Source organism: Pteropus vampyrus, unplaced genomic scaffold (genome assembly GCF_000151845.1).
Source record: "Pteropus vampyrus isolate Shadow unplaced genomic scaffold, Pvam_2.0 Scaffold1, whole genome shotgun sequence".
Taxonomy (NCBI): domain Eukaryota; kingdom Metazoa; phylum Chordata; class Mammalia; order Chiroptera; family Pteropodidae; genus Pteropus; species Pteropus vampyrus.
In genome coordinates this window covers 2197351-2217133 of record NW_011888782.1, presented here as the reverse complement: position 1 = coordinate 2217133, position 19783 = coordinate 2197351, and the positions used below count along the sequence as shown (strand labels likewise).

At 40.0% G+C, this 19783-nt stretch overlaps 1 protein-coding gene across 3 annotated transcripts in view; it reads right to left on the bottom strand.

Moving 5' to 3' along the window:
- CPNE4 (copine 4) overlaps window positions 1-19783 on the bottom strand; it is a 461395-nt gene that overhangs the window by 157898 nt on the left and 283714 nt on the right. For all 3 annotated transcript variants that reach the window (XM_011374469.1, XM_023529672.1, XM_011375211.2), the window contains one exon: window positions 9807-9986. In XM_011374469.1, coding sequence (XP_011372771.1) covers window positions 9807-9986 — 180 coding nt within the window. The remainder of the gene's footprint in view (window positions 1-9806; window positions 9987-19783) is intronic.

Below are 19783 nucleotides of genomic sequence, written 5' to 3'. Positions count from 1 at the left end.
GAACATGATTAGCATTTAGTAAACGTTAGCTACCAAAGTGATTTATTATTGCAAATGGACCATAAAGTATACTGTCCGAATTGGGACACTTTTGAAAATGAAATTGGATGGAATTAATAATTAAAGCAAGACAATAGGGATAAACCGGGATGGCCTGGGGCAAATGGAGGAGTCCTAGGTTACCCTATTGTTATCAGGACACCTGCCGCTGAAGAACGAATACCCTGCCTTGGAAGTATTTAAGCAGATGACAGGAGTATCAGAGAGCCAGTCCCGACCTGCCCTGGATAAACTCAGCACTGGTTCTCTCTTTTTCTCCATTTAAAGCTTTCCTGATTCCACTGGAACTCCATCTCCAAGAGGACTAAAATACTAATTTTCTTAGTTTGAATCTCATCGGAAAGAGAGAGGTTTGAAGAATTTCTGCTCCTTTGTTTCTGAAAACTGGCTTGGGAATGTGCACAGATCTCAGGCTTCTGGTGGGCAGACTCCAAGGAAGAATGGGTGAAGTGTAATAATCAGCTTGCTGGGGGCGTCACCCAACCTACCCTGGTGTTCAGAGAAGCCCTAAAGTCTTACATTCCACCCAAGCCAAAGTTAAGGAATTCATATTTGGCCTCATTTTGTCCTCCAATCTGAAACCAAGACTTGGGAATGATTTTATAACTCAAGCAGTTGTTATTTTTTTCTCCCTCTAAACTTTATTAGGTTAATTCAAAATAAAAATATTCTCCTTCCCAAATTAGGCTTGAACTGGATTTTCTATGCTTTGGGGGAATGTCAAAACCTCTTTGCAGTTCTAAGGATGCTTCCTTAACATATTTCTTATTAGTGCTCCAAGCCCTCCTGGGTCTCTTCTGTAATCAAAAAGAACATAAATGATCAGCATCAGATTATCAAGCAAACCCTCTTCCCTGTGGGCAATGCAGTGGGGACTAAGGCTTTACCTGCGGCATCTGCAAAATGCTCTCTCAAAAACCCAACAGAGAGCACAGCCTCAGCAAATACCTCACTCGAAAGTATTTCCCACAATTCTTCAGGTTAGAATTCTTTTTATGTTTTAAAGTTCTTCAAATGTTTAAAAATTGATATAATACTTAAGTGTTATACTCCTCTACCTGAATAAGAGTTCTTTGAAATTAGCATTTGGGCTATATTATGATGTTTTTACTAATACTTCTTGTAATTTTTCTGATTACAAATACGTCCTCCTAGTCCTTTGGTCTATGAAGAAGTGGGTACTTTAAGAGCAAGTACCATATTTTATCCTCCGCCTTTAGATGAGAAGACAAAAGAGAGTTTAGTCTTCTTATGGACACGTTTTATATTCAGAAGTTTATAATAATCAGTAACTAAATTTTATAAGTAGCCTAAACTAAAAAGAAAAGGCAGAAATTTTTGCAAGTTTTAAATGCAGTAAACTTTAGAAATAGCTCGAAACCTTATTTTTGGTAAATAAAAATATTTGGCAGAGAATTAATTTTGAGGCTACTGTATTATTTGGGAAATTGCCTATTTGGTTATCTGGTTCTTTGGCTGGTTATTTGATCAATTAGCATAATGATGATTCAGTTTACAGTACTATAGTGTCTCAGGCTTTGGGACTAACCCAAGGACAGAATATTTTTTTACATAAGGCACTCAAAGATGCTGTTAATTGAGAAGGTACAGCAAGACATTTTCAGGGGAAAGGCAAGGGCTAGGTGTTGGGGAGAGCATGTGTATATTCCATGGGGACAGAATTCAGATTGAATTTTTCCAGTTAGTAGTTCTGATTTGGGTGGAAGAAGGATGGGAATGAAAGCTGGTGGGGAATAAGCAAAAATGGGAGCTGTGGTAGAGGTCCCGGGTAGCCACCTTCAAACTCGGGTGGTATGAGTGGCTCCCTCTATTGTTTAGGTGGATAGGTCCAGGTCCCACCTTGGTGCTGTGAGCTGGGGGTTCAGTGCCCGCACCAGCTTGGCTTAAAGGGTTGGGACCAAATACAAATACCAGGAACTGCTTCTCAGTAGTGACATGTCAATCCTTGCAAATTTTCATCCCGTTCCATATCTCTTGTCCTCTGCCCCTGTAACCACATGGAGTTAGAGAGGTATAATATTACTGTGAATGTATATGGAACAGGGCCTGTAAAATACACACCTATTTTAATTGTTATGAAGTATATCTTTTAAAAGCTAACTTTGAAATTAAGTAGACACAAGGAGTTGCTTTCCAGAGAGGTGGGGGCACTTAGGAATGTGATACAGTTTGTGGCTGAATGACACGCTAAGCGATACATGAGATAAGAAGAGGGTGGGGTGGGGGATGGGAATAGAGAGCATCCTGAAAATGGATGAGAATGCAGGAAAAGATGCTTACTTTCAGAGACAAGGGGAAAGGAAAAAGATGAATGAGAATCATTTACTATCGAACAGGAAAGAATTTAAAGATTGATCAAAACAAAACCTTCCCTCTATAAATGAGGTCACTGCATCACAGAGAGGTTAAACAAACTGCCCAAGATCACACAGGTAGCTGGTGGCACATCTAGGACTCCAGTCCAGGACATCATAAAAGATATTTAAAGGTACAAAAGGAAGACTCCAGAGAAAGCAAAGGGATTTTCCTAGGCTCTGAATTTAAGAAGATTACTTGTCTGACACAGATAACAAAGAAAAAGGCAGGAATTAATTTTATTCTCCTTGGAGAACTAAGGGCTTACTTATTCATGATCACCCTACCCGAATCCACCTCCCAATAAACAGAACAAGCAGTCAGCATTAAAAGTTGCACTGCTTCCCAGAATTTCTTAGCCAGTTTATAGGAGCTGAGATAACGGTATTTATTTATTACATCATTCATCACTCATATGGCTTCTGCTTGCGGTAGTTCTGCAAAGTTAGGGAAAGCTTTTCATGTGAGAAGCAGAAGGGAAATGAGTTGCTGGCTGTAATGTGCAAATTAGACTTCTCTGGGTCATCAATTTTATGCCATGAGGATATTAGATATTATGCAACAAAATGCCAACCTGTGGAATCTCACTATGGGCATTGCATTGAGTTTGGAAGTCACCCTCTGCATTGTCATATCTTGTGTCTTCCAAATGGGTCCATTCCAATCTGAGACCAAATTCCTATTGATCATTGATAGCTCATGGTCTGTCAGTCCTTTCCGGATCTATTGTACTTGCTGTAATCCTAATATTCACTTGTGTCAGGAAAGGAACCAACAATCTGGATAATAGTCCATTGAACTACATTTAGTAGATGGGAGGAACAAACTCTGGAAATCAAGATCTTCACCAAGAACACTCAAATCCATGTACATGATTGTTTGTCAGCCTGTAAACTTTATGAGACAGTTTTTTTTCCTGCCCTCCAGATGTTTTCTTTGTCCTCCTTTATTTCTTCAAACAATTGCCGCAAACATTAGGTCTTTCATAATGAAAACTAATGATACAATGTCCATTATTCATTAATATCCCTCCCCCCAAGACTCTAGGACAGTGGTTCTCAAAGTGTGGCCCACAACCAATAGCATCCCCATCACTTAGAAATACAAATACTGGGTCTCTTGCCAAATCTTCTGAATCAGAATTTCTGGGGCTGGGGCCCAGCACACTGTGTTTTAGCAAACCTCTAGGTGATTCTGATATAGTTCAAATTAGAGAAAAGCTGCTCTGAGGGAAGACAATGCATGATCCCTCTCTCATGAATAAGGTAAGAGCCTCAGCGGTTGACGATTCCTCAAGGGGTCACAGATTTCCCTGACCTACTTACGAGAACATAAGGCAGGATGTTCTTGGTTCTTTTAAGAGATGCCCTCTGAATTTGGGGGGAAGAAATACACTAAAGAAGAGCCACATGGCAATGGAAAGCAGAGGACTTTGCACAATCACAACTGTCTTCCAAGCCATGGAGGAGAGAAAATGCCTACAAGGAACATGATGACGAAACTCAGGGGCAACCACTGAATTTGGATAATGGGTTTACCCTATATCATAATTTACACTAGTTAGTAACAAGCTGTTAGAGTAAATGGAAAATATCATGAAGGACTTAGGAGCCAAACTTAGCTGCATTCAAGTTCCAGCTCCATCTCTTATGAGCTATGTGACATCGCTGAATAAGTTACCTAGCTTTACTCAGTCTCAGTTTCCTCAAATGTGAATAGAGAGGGGCAGCTCCTACCTCCCTGGGATGTGGTGATTAAATAGGGTGTGGTATAGTGACCACCCAGCCCAGCAGCTGGTAAATAAAAGGGCCTAGAGAAAGTTAGCAGCTATATTTATTATTTTTATTATTCCTGAGTCATTGTCCACTGTATCGGTACATGGAAAAGGGGAAAATATTGAGACGAATGAAGCAGTTAATAAGTGGTGAAAGGAAATGAGGGCATCATATTAAACGTCGACTTGCTTATTCTGGATGCCGAGGGACTATGTCTCTCACTGGCATGCCCTCCCTCTGCTGGGTGCAGCAAGTGAAGGGCTTAGCTCCTGGCCTCCTTTTGGCCAACAGAAATCCAAGGATGGTCTCCAAGCTCACCCAGAAGGAGTACACAGCCTTCCAAGCACCCTGCATCTCTGTGATTGGCCCCCCTCATCTATCTGCGAAGAACACACAGTTCTGCCTTGAGGGCTCTTGGAGGACGTGAACCTTCATTTGGCGTAATTGCTCAGTGCTAAGTCACTTGCTGTGCTTGTACCAACCTCACGGCCAATGCCAATTTCTAGCCTGCTGAGGGCTGCTATTTTCCTCTGCTAAAGGCCATGAGTCCTGCTGTTTCACATGGCAGAGTGAGAATGTGACAAACTCAGATGGACAGAGCAAGTACCTGTAGACGGCCTTGAGGAGACGGGCTCTGAATGTGTGACTGCCTGCACGGGTTCTGGGAAGTCATTTTACCTCTTCGGCTTCAGTTGTAGCAAGATAGGAATCGAAATTCCTGCCCCAAATTATCCAGAGATCTGATTTGAAACCATTTTTACTTAAAAATAGTCTAAGAAGAGTAACTATTAAACACACACACACACACACACACACACACACACACACACACACACACACACACACACACACACTGAATCCTCTGACTAAATAAAGTTCTCAACAAGCTCGAGGTAAAATTATAAGTTCACTTTTACTAACTGCCCAGGACACGGGTGTTCTGTCATAATGTTTTTACTCTTTTTACTTCCACCTTCACTCCTGAAACAGTGTTGGTCCCTCTGAGTGTCAATTCTTCCCACCTTTTCCTTGATTCTTATCACTTTAATAACAGCCTCTATATCCTGAGTGCTCTCTGTGTCAGGAACTCTCCTTGATCCTCACAATATTTCTACTATTATCTCCACTTTGCAAATGAAACCGAGGCTTAAATAGCTGCAGGACTTTGCCTCTGGACATGTAATTGGAGAAAGCAGTGGAGCTGGGATTTGATGCCAGACCCTCGGGCTCCAAAGCCTGTACACTGAGCTTTGTGTACAGTGCCTCAGATGCAGCCTATGTCTAGGTCACGGTATCTTGCAGTTTAAAAGGTTGCTATGCCCTGGGAAAGGGGTTCTATGGAATATGTCTCGATCAGTTAGAACTCCATGTTGCAAGTGGCAAAAAGAATGAGTCTGTAGTGATTTAATTAATAATGGCTTCAGACAAGACTCTATCTAGCCTGCAAATAATATCACCCGATTTCTCTCCATTTCTCTGTTTCTCCCTTTCGAGATGCCAGTTTCTGTTCCTCCTTATCCACATATTATGTCGTTACCCTTCTTCTTCTTTCCCTGCAGCTCTATGTTCTCCCCTTTAAGGGTACCATTTCCAGACCCTTCTTTCTCAGAAGACTTCAGCTAATATGTATTTGCATCTTATTATCTTTGATTAGTTACATACCCTTCCCTGAACCAATCATTGTGGCCACAAAAATAGGATATTCTAATTGATTTAAGCCAATCAGCATCTGCTCCTAAAGTGTGGGAAAGGTCAATCCCACCAATCACAAGGCTGATAATATAAGAGGGTGGTTGTCAAAGAATGTACAAGATACCCAGAGAGGCTGGCATGTCACATGGCTGAGGGCTACCCTGAACAAATCTGACTTGCTGCTCACTTGCGTCACCTAAGCCATGATGTTAGGTCTCAGAACAGGTGGCCTTCCACATTATCTTTTCATAAATCGCAAAAGAAGAAAGACCTCAGGATTAAGGATCAGAAGCTCCTGACTTCTGGTCTTGCTCTGTCAACACACTGAATCTTCCTGAGCCTCGGTTTTCTGAACTATAAAATGCAGATGATGACGCCTGTCTTCCCAGAATTGTCAAGAGGTTTAAATGAAATTATCATTATGGAAGCTCTTTCAAAAGTATCAAAATATATTTATAAAGCACTATTTACAATCTCAACTTCAGTGCTCATTTCTACATATTCCTGTAGAGATTAAGAAAATCAAGCCAGTGTATGCGTCAAATTTCCCTTTGCTCACCCCTCTCCAGACAGCCCGGTCATCTTTCAGGTCCTCGTATGTTCTACATTAGTCATGATGCTTTTAGCTCAAGGAATGGAAAATCCCATCCCGAAAGGCTTTAACAGTAGGACATTTTATTCTCTTATAGTGAGTCCACAGCTAGGGTCGGGTCTAGCTGCAGTATGACAGGCTTAAGCCTACACATCTTCTGGGTCTGACCTCCCTTAATGTTTGCTCTCATCCTCAGCCTTGCTGCAAGGTGGCTGCAGTGGTTCCAGGAATCACAGGCAGAGAGGAACTCTTTCTTCAGTTGTGTCTCTTTTTTTTAGGCTAGGAAACCTTTCCAAGAATAACTCTGATGTCTTATTTGCTATAACTGGTCACAAGCCCTCTCCTAAACCAATCTCTGGTGAAGGGAGAGGGGATTCATATAACTGGCTGAGATTACTCAGGATTGACTCTTGAGCTAGGGACAGGGTTATTTTCTACATAGTCACATGGTGGAAAATGATCTGATAGATAAAAGAGGGGAGAGATTGGCTATTGAGTAGGCAATGAACAACGTCTGTGTAGCAGATGCTGTCAGCTCCCTGCTCACATCTCAGGCACTATGACTAAAGTGCACATAACTGACTTATGACCACTTTCACCTGTATTTCTTGGCTTGCAAGCTTCTCCTGGTCTTTGGAGGTTGCTTTGCTGCCTATGAAATAAGCTAGAAGTGCTGGGAGACTAATGTTCCCACCCTGGGAACAGCCCTCAAAGACTAATGAGAGTAGATATATCCCCAAGTGTATAAATACCCCGCTTCCCTCATCCTTAGGGTGAGATAACTCTGTGGTGTTTGCTGTACACTGGCTTCCAGAATTTCCCCAGCAGAATTAAGCTCCAGTTACCCATAGTGGAGCTGGCTTGACGACACGCCCTCATAGTCTGCCTTCCTTCTCCTGTCATACGTTTTCACTCCCCTATGGTTTTCCCTTCACCTCCTTTGACTTCCTATATCAGAATCAGCTTCTTGGGAAACCCAAACGAAGATACTCTGTACCATAAGCCAAACTCCTTCCTGAATCCAGAGGCTTTGTACACAATTTTCCCATCTGCTTAGAATGTGTTTCCTCTTTCTTCTCACCTGATGCACTCTCGCTGTCCCTTTGCATTCTGGTGTAAATGTCACTTCCCGTTGGAAGCCTTCTATGACCTCCTTTCCACTCGACACCATTCTCTTAGTATTTGCCCCTCTATTCTACAGTTCTACTTAACAATGATTATAACAGTTGTAATTTAATTAATTGTTTGTGTGATTATTTGCTTCTCCCTTTATCCGCAACTACACTGTAAGCTGCTTGAGGGCAGGGACGTTTCTGGCTCACCACTATATTGCTGGCATCTAGCACAATGCCTGGCACAAAGTAGAGGGTCAGGGATTTACTGGCTGCCAAAAAGATGAGGTTCATGAAAGATTAAAGATGTAATTCACTAGACAAAATGATCAAAACTTTAAATGAAAAAGATCTTTTATTCACATGACTCCTACGTGAATCTACATTTATTTCTTGGGATAGAATATAACTTTTATACATAAGGGATGCCCAGGGTCTAAGAGAGCATTTTGATGTGGCTCATTTATATCTATAAAAGGTGCCATTTAATCATCTTTTAATTTTATTTATACATTACAGAATTGCACTTCAAATTCATGCATTTACTCACTCATTCATTCAATGCCTACTTATTAGGCTCTGTACCTGACAAGACCTTAGAACTATATCTCCCATCAACTCTTTCTAAAAGTCATGATAGAGATTATATTTATTAATACTATGTCAGATTCTCTGTCTGCCTCCCAGCAGCTGTACGTTCACATTGGGCTTTTGGCTTTCATTAAAGGAACATGGAACAATCCTACAGAATTAATCACTATATTTGCTAGAAAATGGTAATTGAGGGCACTGTTTATTTTGTCACTCAGGGCTCACATGGGAGAAATTTCTTTTAATGATAAGTGGCATGAGTCAGGGTAAAAACAAATATACAAACAAATGAACAAAAACCAAACGTACATGCATATGTGCCATCTCTTTGCCAGGCAGACCCTTTTACACTAGTTTCTAAATCGAACCCTTATCTCTGCATGGGGTTGATACAGATTTTGTGGAGTTTGAGGCTCATATAATTTAGAATCCTTCCCTGAGAATACAGTATAAAACCGCAAATAAAAATGTGACACAGAGCCCTGGAAGGGGTCCACATGAGAAAGGGTCTCTGAAGTTTAAGCCTTATTGGTTTCACAGTAATTTAGCATCTGACCTTCATTCAGTGAAACTGGTTTCCTCCGCCTCTTAATCCTGCCACTGTTGTTCTGATCTCTATGCCTTCTTTACATTGCTTTCTTACTTAAAAGGCTTTCCTCCTCCTTCTTCAATCTCTGGGCCATATTTTTTCAAAGTTTGGTTCCACAATGCCTTCTTTGATTCTACCTAGCAAAAAGCTCTCCCTTCCCTGAAGGCCCATGACACTATGTATAGAGTCCAGGATATCTTGTCTCACTATAGCTTAAGGAGTGTCATAAATTGCTCTATTTGAGATGCATAGAGTGTGCCCTCTCCAATTAGAGTGTCTAGTTCTTGGATATAGGGACTATTTCTTCATTTAGATCTCTCATTAGCACCTTCTAAAATTCTGAGTACAGCAGAAATGGTAGGAAAAGGGAAAGGGGTTATAGAAGCAAAATGATGGAGTTTGGAATGGGGCAAACCTGGTTCAAGTTCTAGCTCTTCCACTTTTTAGTGTGGTGCCTTAGGCTTAATCTTTTTGAGCTTGGATTTTTCACTGATAAATAGATATAATAATGATGTTTATTTCATATAATTGTTGCAAATATTAAGTAAAAGCATTTATTCATTCACCAAATATCTTTAGTCGAATAGCTCTCCTGAGCTATTTTTGGCGCTAGAAGCTTGGAATATATGTGAATGAGTAATATTCCCTGCATGAGGATTCTAATAGTTGAGTTAGGAGATGAAAATGTGTAATGTTTCAGGATATGGCTGTAACATATCCACAACGAGAGTAAATGCTCAATAAATAGCTGTTAAATAAATGAAGGATTTCAGAAGAGAAAATGATTAATTTTGTAAAATAAGTAACTCTCTACATAATTACAGCATCATTCCTATGTAAATATAATATTAAATATACTGTATATGAGAATGCATGGGAAGTCATAAAGTGCTACATGTAAAAGAAAATAAAATCCACAGGAGAACGAAAGTAAGGTCGAATGAGAGAAGCAAGAAAAAACAGGGAGAAAGAAAGGCCCTGAGAAGACAAGAGGGAGGAAAGGACATCTGTTGACCCACCTGGCCAAGTGTGCACTCCATGCCACCCAGGAAGTCAGCCTCCTTCAGCCCATTGTGGTTGCTGCTGATGTCATGGACTTCGAACCGCAGGCGCTGCACCTCTTCAAAGTAAAAGTCCACGGTAAACAGTTTTGAATACACTGGATTTATGCAGGTGCGAATCACTTCTGTTCTGTCAACCTGCAAGGAGAAAGAGAACCCACCAGAGATTAGGACTTTTTATTATTAAACTTTAAGCAAATTAATTTTATGGTGCTTCACCTTCTTCCAAATTGTAAATGCCCTTCATCAAGTCACCGGGGCAAGCAGTTCAAATGTCTTCAAGGATGCATCCTCAGAGAATTGGCTATGCATCAAGGTGGAAAATCTTATTATACAGGATAATCTGAGGCTTTGTATTTAAAGATTTATAGCATGTTGTATTGTTAGGTAAGAGGGTAACAAGATGGACTGATTATTAGTGGCTGCCTGGAGCCTCAGGATGAGAAAGAGTCTGAGGGTGCATCTGGGCTCAGGAAGGAAGAAATTGATAATAGATTGGTGATGTCTGATGGGTGCAGTAATGGTAAATGATCCTGTTGGTGCCCCATTTTAGCCAATTCTGCTCTAATGTGAGTTTCGTAACTCACAATTCCGAGCATAATGAGGTGGAAAAGACAGGAGAATGAATATGAAGATAACTGCCTTTGGTCTCAAGTATGTCTTTTATCGGGTTTATAATGTTTACTCAGTCATTTCAATTCTCTGAGCCTCAGTTTCCCCACCAACAAAATGAGGATTAGAGGATGAAAAGTCCTTTTCTGCTCTAACATTCCATGAGCTATGATTCCCCTTGCCTTCCATGATAATAACTCTCCATTTGCCCCCTTCTCTCAGATCCATATCTGGCACTCTCCACCCTACTGTGTGCCCCTGGAGGATGACCTCTTTGGATTGAATTTCCCGGGCTCCCTTACCCTCCAGGTTCTTGTTGGAGTCAGCCAAAGGAGGGACCTGGCAGGAAACCAGAGAGTGGGGGGACAGAGAGGTGCAGGCAGTGGCTCCATGGCTCTGCACACGTAGAGTCTGCTAGCTGACTCCCTTCCACAGAGCGAGCTTTTGCTGGAATCTGGTAGCACAGCACCCACTCTCCCTCTCTTCAGACCCTGGGGTGGTAACGGCTTCCTGCTGTTGCTATCCCTGATGTCTCAGATGCCTCACCATCCTTTCTGGGTTCCCTTATCCCTGCCCATGCCCCTGAAAAGAGTCCCTCAGTAAAGAGTTTGACCCTTTAGAGGAAAGTCTCTGGATATGCCATCTGTTTCTAGCTGATAACCTTACCACAAAGGTTATTTTCTTATAAGGCTGTCACATGTAAAAATACACAATGCCATTTATATTCTGGGAAGCCTTAAAGGATCGTTACAGATAGCCCTAGATCTTACAGTATCTCAACTAGAGATATCCATCATTCATATTTTACAAATCAACTGGTGCCTACATGTACTGTTGGCTTTCAGATAGAAACATGGTTTATTGAATACTTCTCAAGTGTCCTTCATTAGCACAAAATGAGAAAATCATTTCCTCCACTTTCATTAGAATACAGGGAAATAGCCTCAATAAAATGAAGGGAAGACTACCTTTGACCATATGATTCATGTACATGTTTTCTAGGAAAGGACATTTGATACTCGCTGCAGCTTCCCCTGACATTCTTGAGTTCAGAAGTTTGTTCCTGGCCCAGGCCCTTCCAATGGGCCCATGTGAAAAGGTTGTCCTGTAAGGAACACCTTCTGCTATCCCGATGGGATGGACAATCTAGGTTGCAAAGAGAAGGAGAATATGGTTCTAGTTTTGTCCCTGTCCAACATATAGAAAATCAAATCCCGACCTACTGTTGATCAGCATTTTACAAAAGCTATTGTTCAGACCAACGTTTTTGACTACTCTGGCTTCCCTGAAGACTTGACTCCTATTTGAGTTAAATTTTACATTTTTATATATAATGTTCCTTATGGGGGACAGGACTGAATATATCATTGGCCAATTGTATGGGTACAAGGACTTACTGCATGAGCATAATTTTTATTCCAGTTGTTAAAAGATCATAGTTTTGAATAATAGTATAAAATCAGATGTCAGAAACTGGTAGTCTGCAAGTTCAGGCTGACTTGGAAGTGTTTTGTTTTTCCTACTTAAAAGAAAATTTCCTTTAATTTGCCAACATAAAAGAGGGGCTATTTCCATTGCCCACCTTTTGGGAAAAAAAAAAATCAGAATATCTGGCAAACTGAGACCATATTCACACATGGCAACAATTGATAACTGCCCAGCTCAGAATGGAACCTCATTCTCCATTTTCCAAGCTCTTTTCTCTGCCTGGTCCCTACAGGCATTTTTGCAACATCTGATCCAAATTTGTAGGATAATGAGCCATACAATAAGAGATTTAATTATCTTCATGTGGTGTCTTTTGATAGAGGATTTCAAAATAACTCCCAAGAAGTAACTTATAAGTGGATTTGACATCCTCATGACAGAGAAAATGAACTTTCTCTCCTTGTGAATACAGAATACAGTCCTAGGCAGGTTTAGATGATAGAAACAGGAGATAGAAATTCCATCCAATTCTAGACTTTGTTCTTCTGCTTTAACCAAATGGCACAAATAGCTGATGTGCACCAGTCCTGCTGCCTTTCTTCTCGCTTCTTAATTTTCAGATGATGATTGATCCCATATACATATGAAGTTCATGTTGGCATTAAGATACACAGCTCAGATAGGCTATCCAAAGCAAGCTGCCAGTATGCGACACTGGATGACTTGTTTTGTTGAGGGAAATGACTGATTAGAAAGAAATTAAGCAATGTACATTTACATTACCAAGATAGGTAATTTCCAAAGATAATCTCAAGGCCAGGAAGAATCCTAACAGCACACAGGTGCTCAGGAAAAGAAGGAAAATGGTGATAGAAGACATGCTCTCAATACTAAATGCTTATTTGTAAGGTATTTCAAATCTTTCTGCATTCTCAGCCATTATGGGAGATGCATTATTTTTTCCAGAGACTAAAGCCAGGTTTAATCTGAGCCACAGAGCCTAGGGCAGCTCATGGTTCTCACTGAGAGGCATTAAGGTCAAGGTGATTGTTTCTAAAAGACTATCCTCTCACTGGTGCTACTGGCTGCATCAGAACCAATCAAACAACTTTATTTAAAACTCAAATTCCTATTCCCTACCCCCAGCAATTTTGACTCAGTAAGTATAAGGTGGAACTCAGAAATCTGTATTTTTAAGAGTGTCCCAGGTAATTCTGATGTAGAAATACCAGCGTAAGGGAAGTCAACAGGGTCTATCTCTTGCTCTTACGTGAAGATTTTTTGTCAGGTTTATTTTAATCTTGCTGGCCCTTTGTTACCCAGGCTGCAAAAACTGCTTATCTCCTCTCTTTCCTATTTGTAGTGACTGATATACTCATGTTGCTTTACAGTTTGCACAAAATGCTCACATCCATTTTTTAAAAGTTGATACTTATAACAATCATGTGATGTAATACATACTATTATATATGAGAAAAATCAAGGTCTAATATCAGCATAAAATAATAGATAATACAGTGGGCACCTGAACTCCTGCCTTCTGACCACAAAGCCTGGACTATTTTTCTTAATTTGAGCTTATACATGAGCATCCCTTGAAAGAAATGAAAAAATGCAGCTGGGTTATGGCATGATGGTGATAGAATCAAACACTGAATATTGCTTTTGATGAGACGCTCTTTTAAAAATTTCATCTAAAACATTTTTCTGTATAACACTAAAGTTTTATAATAGGTAATACTTATGGAAGGCCTGCTATGTCATAGATACTTTAAAAATATATTATTCATAAAAAAAATTTAAAATAATAAAGGATTGTAAGCTGACAAGTTCCTTGTAATCTGTGAGGTCAACCAAGGGTTGTCTCACCTAAAAAAATAAAATAAAATAAAAAAATAAAAATATATTATTTGGGGATGGGGAGCACAGCATAGGGAATGGAGTTAGCATTAATATAATGGCTAGGTAGAGAGCCAGAGAAGAAAAAGAGCAATTAGGGAGATCATTTTATAAACTACATAAACATCTAACCAATGTACTATATACTTGAAACTAATAATAAAATAAAATTTAAAAAATACATTATTCAAGTATAATAGACATATAATAAACATCTATTTTAACTATGCAAATCAATAAGTTTTGACATACGTATATATGTGTGAAGCCATCATAATCAAGATAGTAAACATAACCATTACCCTCAGAAGTTTCCTCATGCACCTATGTAACTCCTTCCTGTCATCTTTCCCTTACCCCCATTCTCAAGCAGTTATTTTGAAATTTATTCACTCTTATATGCACTAATGGTTCATCTATTTTATTGCTGAGTAATATTCCATTGATAGACATTTGGATTGTTTACAATTTGGCTATTATACATAAAACTGAATGAATATTCATGTACAAGCATTGGTGTAGACATATATTTCTCCTTGGACAAATACTTAGGGGTAAAATCAGCATATGTTTAACTTTTTAAATTCTAAAACGTGTGTAACGGTATCTCATTGTGGTTTTAACTCGAACTTTCCTAATAACTAACGATGTTGAGCATCTTTTCATATGCTTATTTGTTATCTGTATATATTTTTTTTGTTAAGTGTCCATTCAAATCTGTTGGCAGGCACTCTCTTTTAATCCTTCTAACAATGTTATGAGGTAGGTACTATTATTATCCCCTTTAATGGGAAGCTAGACCTATAATTTTCCCAATTTCAGTTTGCAAAAGGTAGGATTTGAACCTAGGTAGTTAAACTCATGAATCTGTGTGTTTCACGTCTATGGTATATAGTCATGCAAATTTGAAGCTTTTGCACCTAAACCCTATTGCTCAAAGTAATGCACAAGCCCAACAACAGATGTAAAATGAGGAACTTATGGCGAAAGTCATTGGATGAGCTTGTGGTTGTGTCTCTAGTGATCTGGTTTGTCCACTAGGCATACTGGAGATACCATGGGGATCTTGCTCAAACCAAACCAAACCAGACTGAATTGTGTAGGAGATGAGGTCAGTATGTCATTAAGAAACAGTTCAAGACCATGCACAGAATGGCCATCTGCTCCCTTGGGCTGCCAAGAGCTAGAACTGCCACAGGCAAAGGTGAAGTCATTGGAAGGTGAGCAGTAAACAATGTGATGCTATTAGTGGGGAGAAGGTAAAAGCAGGGACCAAAATTGATGCCAGTTACTGAGCGGACTAAGGTTTTCTGTAGAACAAGCCCTTATCGCCAGGGTAACAGGAGCTGGTGAAGAATGACATCATGGGCCAGAGAGAGATATGAGGGCCCTCAGGGCAAGATTATAATTAGGTATTCCTTCAAATTGATATTATTTAAATATCTATTTAGTAAGGGAGGAAGAAATTAATTTTCTCTGAATAAAGAATATAAAGCTTCTTTTTACATTCAAAAGTAAAGGACTTATTACAGACAATTTTTCAAACCATATAAGTTCCAAGAGAACATATTAAATCACAAAAAATTTATATAATAAAATAAAATCACTGAGTCACCAGAAACAGCATTATTCAATTTCAGGATTTCAGTTGTTTGTGGCTGCTGATTTCAAGTGACTGTCCTATTGCTGCAACAAACAAATTGTGAGTCTCAAAACCACTTAACAAAGATAGGTTGGTGCTAGTGAGATATGGCTTTTATTTTCAATTTAAGTGAATATTCTACTCTGATAGGACTACAACTCTTTAACACTTTGCCGGTTATATAAAGAGTCACATGTGGAAACAAATTTACTGGTGCCATTTTTGTGATATAGTCTACATGCCGAGGTTGCATCATTTCTGGCTGCCTGGCTGACTGATCTGCCACATGGATTAAGGGTCTGCTCATCAATTTCCAAAACTGAAAACATGCCTGATATTGGCAGCCTTTGCTTCTCCTTATCATGAAATCCTAGGCAGAAGCTGACCTTGCACCCTGACACATTCATCCAGCTTTGTGGTTCTCAATGGGGGCAATATTCACTTTTCCAGGGAGCATTTGTAAATGTGTAGGGGCATTTTGGGTTGTCACAATAATGGGATGACATCACTGGATGCAAAATATTCTACATTGTGGAGGTTAGTCCTGGTTAACACAGAACTACACACCTCTTGCATCTAGTAGTGTTTCCAATTAGTGCAACTCAACTTCGACCCCAGCTGAACAAATAGAGAAACTTCTCCAAGCGCTTTCTGGTTCTCAAAACAATCCACGTGAATGGATTTATTAGCCAAGATGGGAATAAAGAGTGGGGTCTTCCAGAGAGAAACTCCAGAAGTCACCCCCAACTTAAAGCAATCACAAAAATTTGGGGGGAATAATACATTTCACAGAACTACCTTTTTAGAAAATCATTTTGACCTCTGCCCAGTAAATTATTTCACTTTTCCTTGAAATGGATGGCAAGTTGGGTGATAACCAATGGTGATGGTAACTTTTCTGCTCAGGCAATGGAAGGGGTGAGAGATAAAATGATACACCATTATTGTACACCTTCCTACCTTCTCACAGATGGCACCTTACATATTGTCATCAGTCTTTCTTTATCTTCATCAGCTAAAAAACATACTTTTATTTCACAATTTAACATATTTAAAGTTGAGATGCATGCTATAATTGATGACATGCCATTATTTAATTGGAAATATTTTTTCCTTAACTGGTGATTCATAAAATAGTATTTCATTTTACCAGTGATTTATCATTTTACAAATGATTCTATCAAATATATCATCCTCATTTTAAAGATGATAAAATAAAAAGCAATGGCAAATGCAAGGCTCAAGCCCAGTCTGTCTGACTCCAAAATATATGCTCTTTCTACCAAACCATTTGTTATGAGTTGAAAAATGTCAAAATTTGTATGTTGAGACCCTAATCCTCAGTACTACAGAATGTGAACTTATCTGGAAATAAGGTTGTTCTAGAAGTAATTTGTTAGTTAGGATGAGGTCAGACTACAGTATGGTGAACCCTGATCTGGTATGAATGGTGTCTTATAAAAGAGGAAATTTGGACATAGACACATACACAAGGAGATGCCATTTGAACATGAAGGAGGAGATTGGAGTGATGATGTACTTGCAACCCAAGAAATCCAAAGATCACCAACGAAACACCAGAAACCAGGAGAGAGGCATGGGACAGATTCTTCCTAGTGCCCTCAGATGAAACAGACCTTGCCAACACCTTGATCTAAGACTTCTAGCCTCCCAAACTGTGAGACAATAAATTTCTGTTGTGTAAGCCATCCAGACTATGGTCCTTTGTTATGGCAGTCCTCATATACTAATATACCATTCTGCTTCTCTTGAGAAACATCCGGCCTAGCATCTCTCAGAGATTCATCTCTGTAAAGGCACTCTTCACCCACCACATAGTAAAACATTCACAAGCTCTATATTAAACTGAATAAGTAATTCAGAATTACAAATGCCTCTCATTATCGATCCATTAAAACCTCCCTTCATCTTCCTGCTATACATTTAACCTGGCTCTCAAGTAACAGGGCCTCTTTTGCCTGCTGGGTTTTTTTTTTTTTTATGGAGCCCTGGGGATGAACCTTCTGGAGAGCCTAGAACTAGACAGTCCTTTTACAACCTGACAGAGCCCTAGACTTCTGCCATTCAAAGTGGACAGTCGAGTTATATCACCTTGCCCAGGAGTGTGGCTCAGAAGTAAATGAAATAAGCATTGCCCTATAGGGCACCTTCAGAGAGGTTTCTCATGCCATGGGTCCTGCCTGGTCTTCCTCTTTCTTTATTCCTCTCTACAGCCCCTCTAGGCTGCTGGCTCCATTCACACAGAGCTTGAGCCAATCTGACTGGATCAGCATATTAGCAGGGGTCTTGAACGTCCTCCTCTGCTGACCATCTCTGTGTCTTCCACAGCTCTTCCTTTTCCCCAGTGTGAATGCCCAATTTGTGTGGCTCAGTATCCTGATTTCTGCTCCATGTCTCATTGCCATGAGCCCCAGCCTACTTAACTTGGGGGTTCTGTCACTCGACCAGTGCTATATGATGGAAATTTCCATGATGATGAAACTGTTTTATATCTGCACTCACCAAAATAGTAGCCACTAGCCAGATATGGCAATTGAGCACTTGAAGTGAGACTAGTGGGATTAAGAAACTGAATTTTAAATTCAGTAAGAGTAGAGCCCTCATGATGGGATTAGTGCCCTTATAAAGGAAACCCCAGAGAGCTCCCATGTCCCCTCAACTATGTGAGGACACAGTGAGAAGACACTGTCTGTGAACTAGGAAGAGGGCTCTCACCAAACACCAAATCTGCTGGTTCCTTGATCTTGGACCACCCAGCCTTCAGAACTGTAAGAAATAAATTTCTATTACATCCTTTCTGTGGCATTCTGTTATATTAGCCTGAATGGACTAAGACATCAGGTGATTTAGTTCAAAAATCTACTCAGTACTTTAAAAATCTTAACCAATGCACAGTTAAGTTTAAGAACCAGTTATTTTACCAACTTCTATGGCTCGGATCCAAGGTTCATGGATATCAGAAAACAGAAAGATCTACTCTGAATGCCACAGTCCAACCCCTGGATCAGACTGTTTATTAGTACATTTTTGTTTTCTTGGAAGCTGCCATTTTGACTGCTACTCATTTCGCTATAGGACTGGAAGACTGAATGAAATAACCACATTATGGGATGGTTTATTTTGGATGTCTAACCAACTCTATTACCTGGCATGCTCCCATTTGAGAAACAAGAGTTAGTGAATGTGTTGGTCATTCTCCTTTGCATCCCCAGATCTTTCTGTTCTGCTCTGTGTCCCAAGAGACTGGCCTACATGGATGGCTTCATTTTTTTTTTTTTTTTTTTTGCCAGTTTGCCTCCTTCAGCCAATGGGAGGCATCAGCAGGAGATCAGAAAGTGGGAAGAAAAAGAGTGTTTTTGATGTGTTTTTCTGGCCCCACTCTCTGACCTGTGTTGTGATTTTTAGCAGTGACTATATTCCTGCCCCTACAGACCCTCCTAGAAGCCCTTCCTGCAAGGCTCCAGCTCCCACTGCCCACTGGGTTCTAGTAACCTCACCACCTCTGCCTGCCTATCAAGCCCAGTGGTGGCCTCCTACTACCTCTAGTTCTAGAGCATCTTAGCCTCCTTTGCTGATTCCTTTAACTTTATTACATGTCTCTAAGTGGTCCCTTTATTAACATCTCTTTTTCGGCTGGCAACCTGACTGCTTCGGCAAGACTCTTAAAAATAGCCCAGGAGCCAACTATAATTGAAAAATAAAAAATAGTAAACATTTAAAAATATGGCCCAAGATACAGCAAAACCTAGAAGAGCCCTCTGAATCTGAAGGTCAGAAGAAATTGTGTCCAGTCTGGTAACTCACGATGAATGAATTATATGGTCTTTAAAGACTTTGAAAACTGGTAATATGTGTGGGGACTGATGTAGTAAGTTCCTTTTAGTCACAACATCCTATTCCCCAGCCATGTTCAATAATGGATCATAAGGAACATTTACTGAGTACTTAGTATGCACCAGGAATTGTTCTAACCACATCACATAAATTATTCCACTTAATCATCCTAACAAGCATATATTAACACTACAACTCTTATACATATGAGGAAACTTAGGATGAAAGAGGTTAACTTGCCCAAGGTCACCAGCTAGTCAGTGATGGAGCCCCTGGGATTTCCCTTAAACCTCTTTCCTGGAATGAGGCATCTCTCTTGAAGAGGACATATCTATTCAGGTACCCTCTGACCATACTGGTGTCAGGTAGAGAGCCCTTTTCAACACTCAGAATTCCAAATGCTCTTTGAGAGGAAAATAATCTTTAACAGCCTCACTTGGGTGACAGACCCTGAAAAGTCTTTTCGGTGTGACTGCTGAGTGTCTAGCATGCCTTTCCC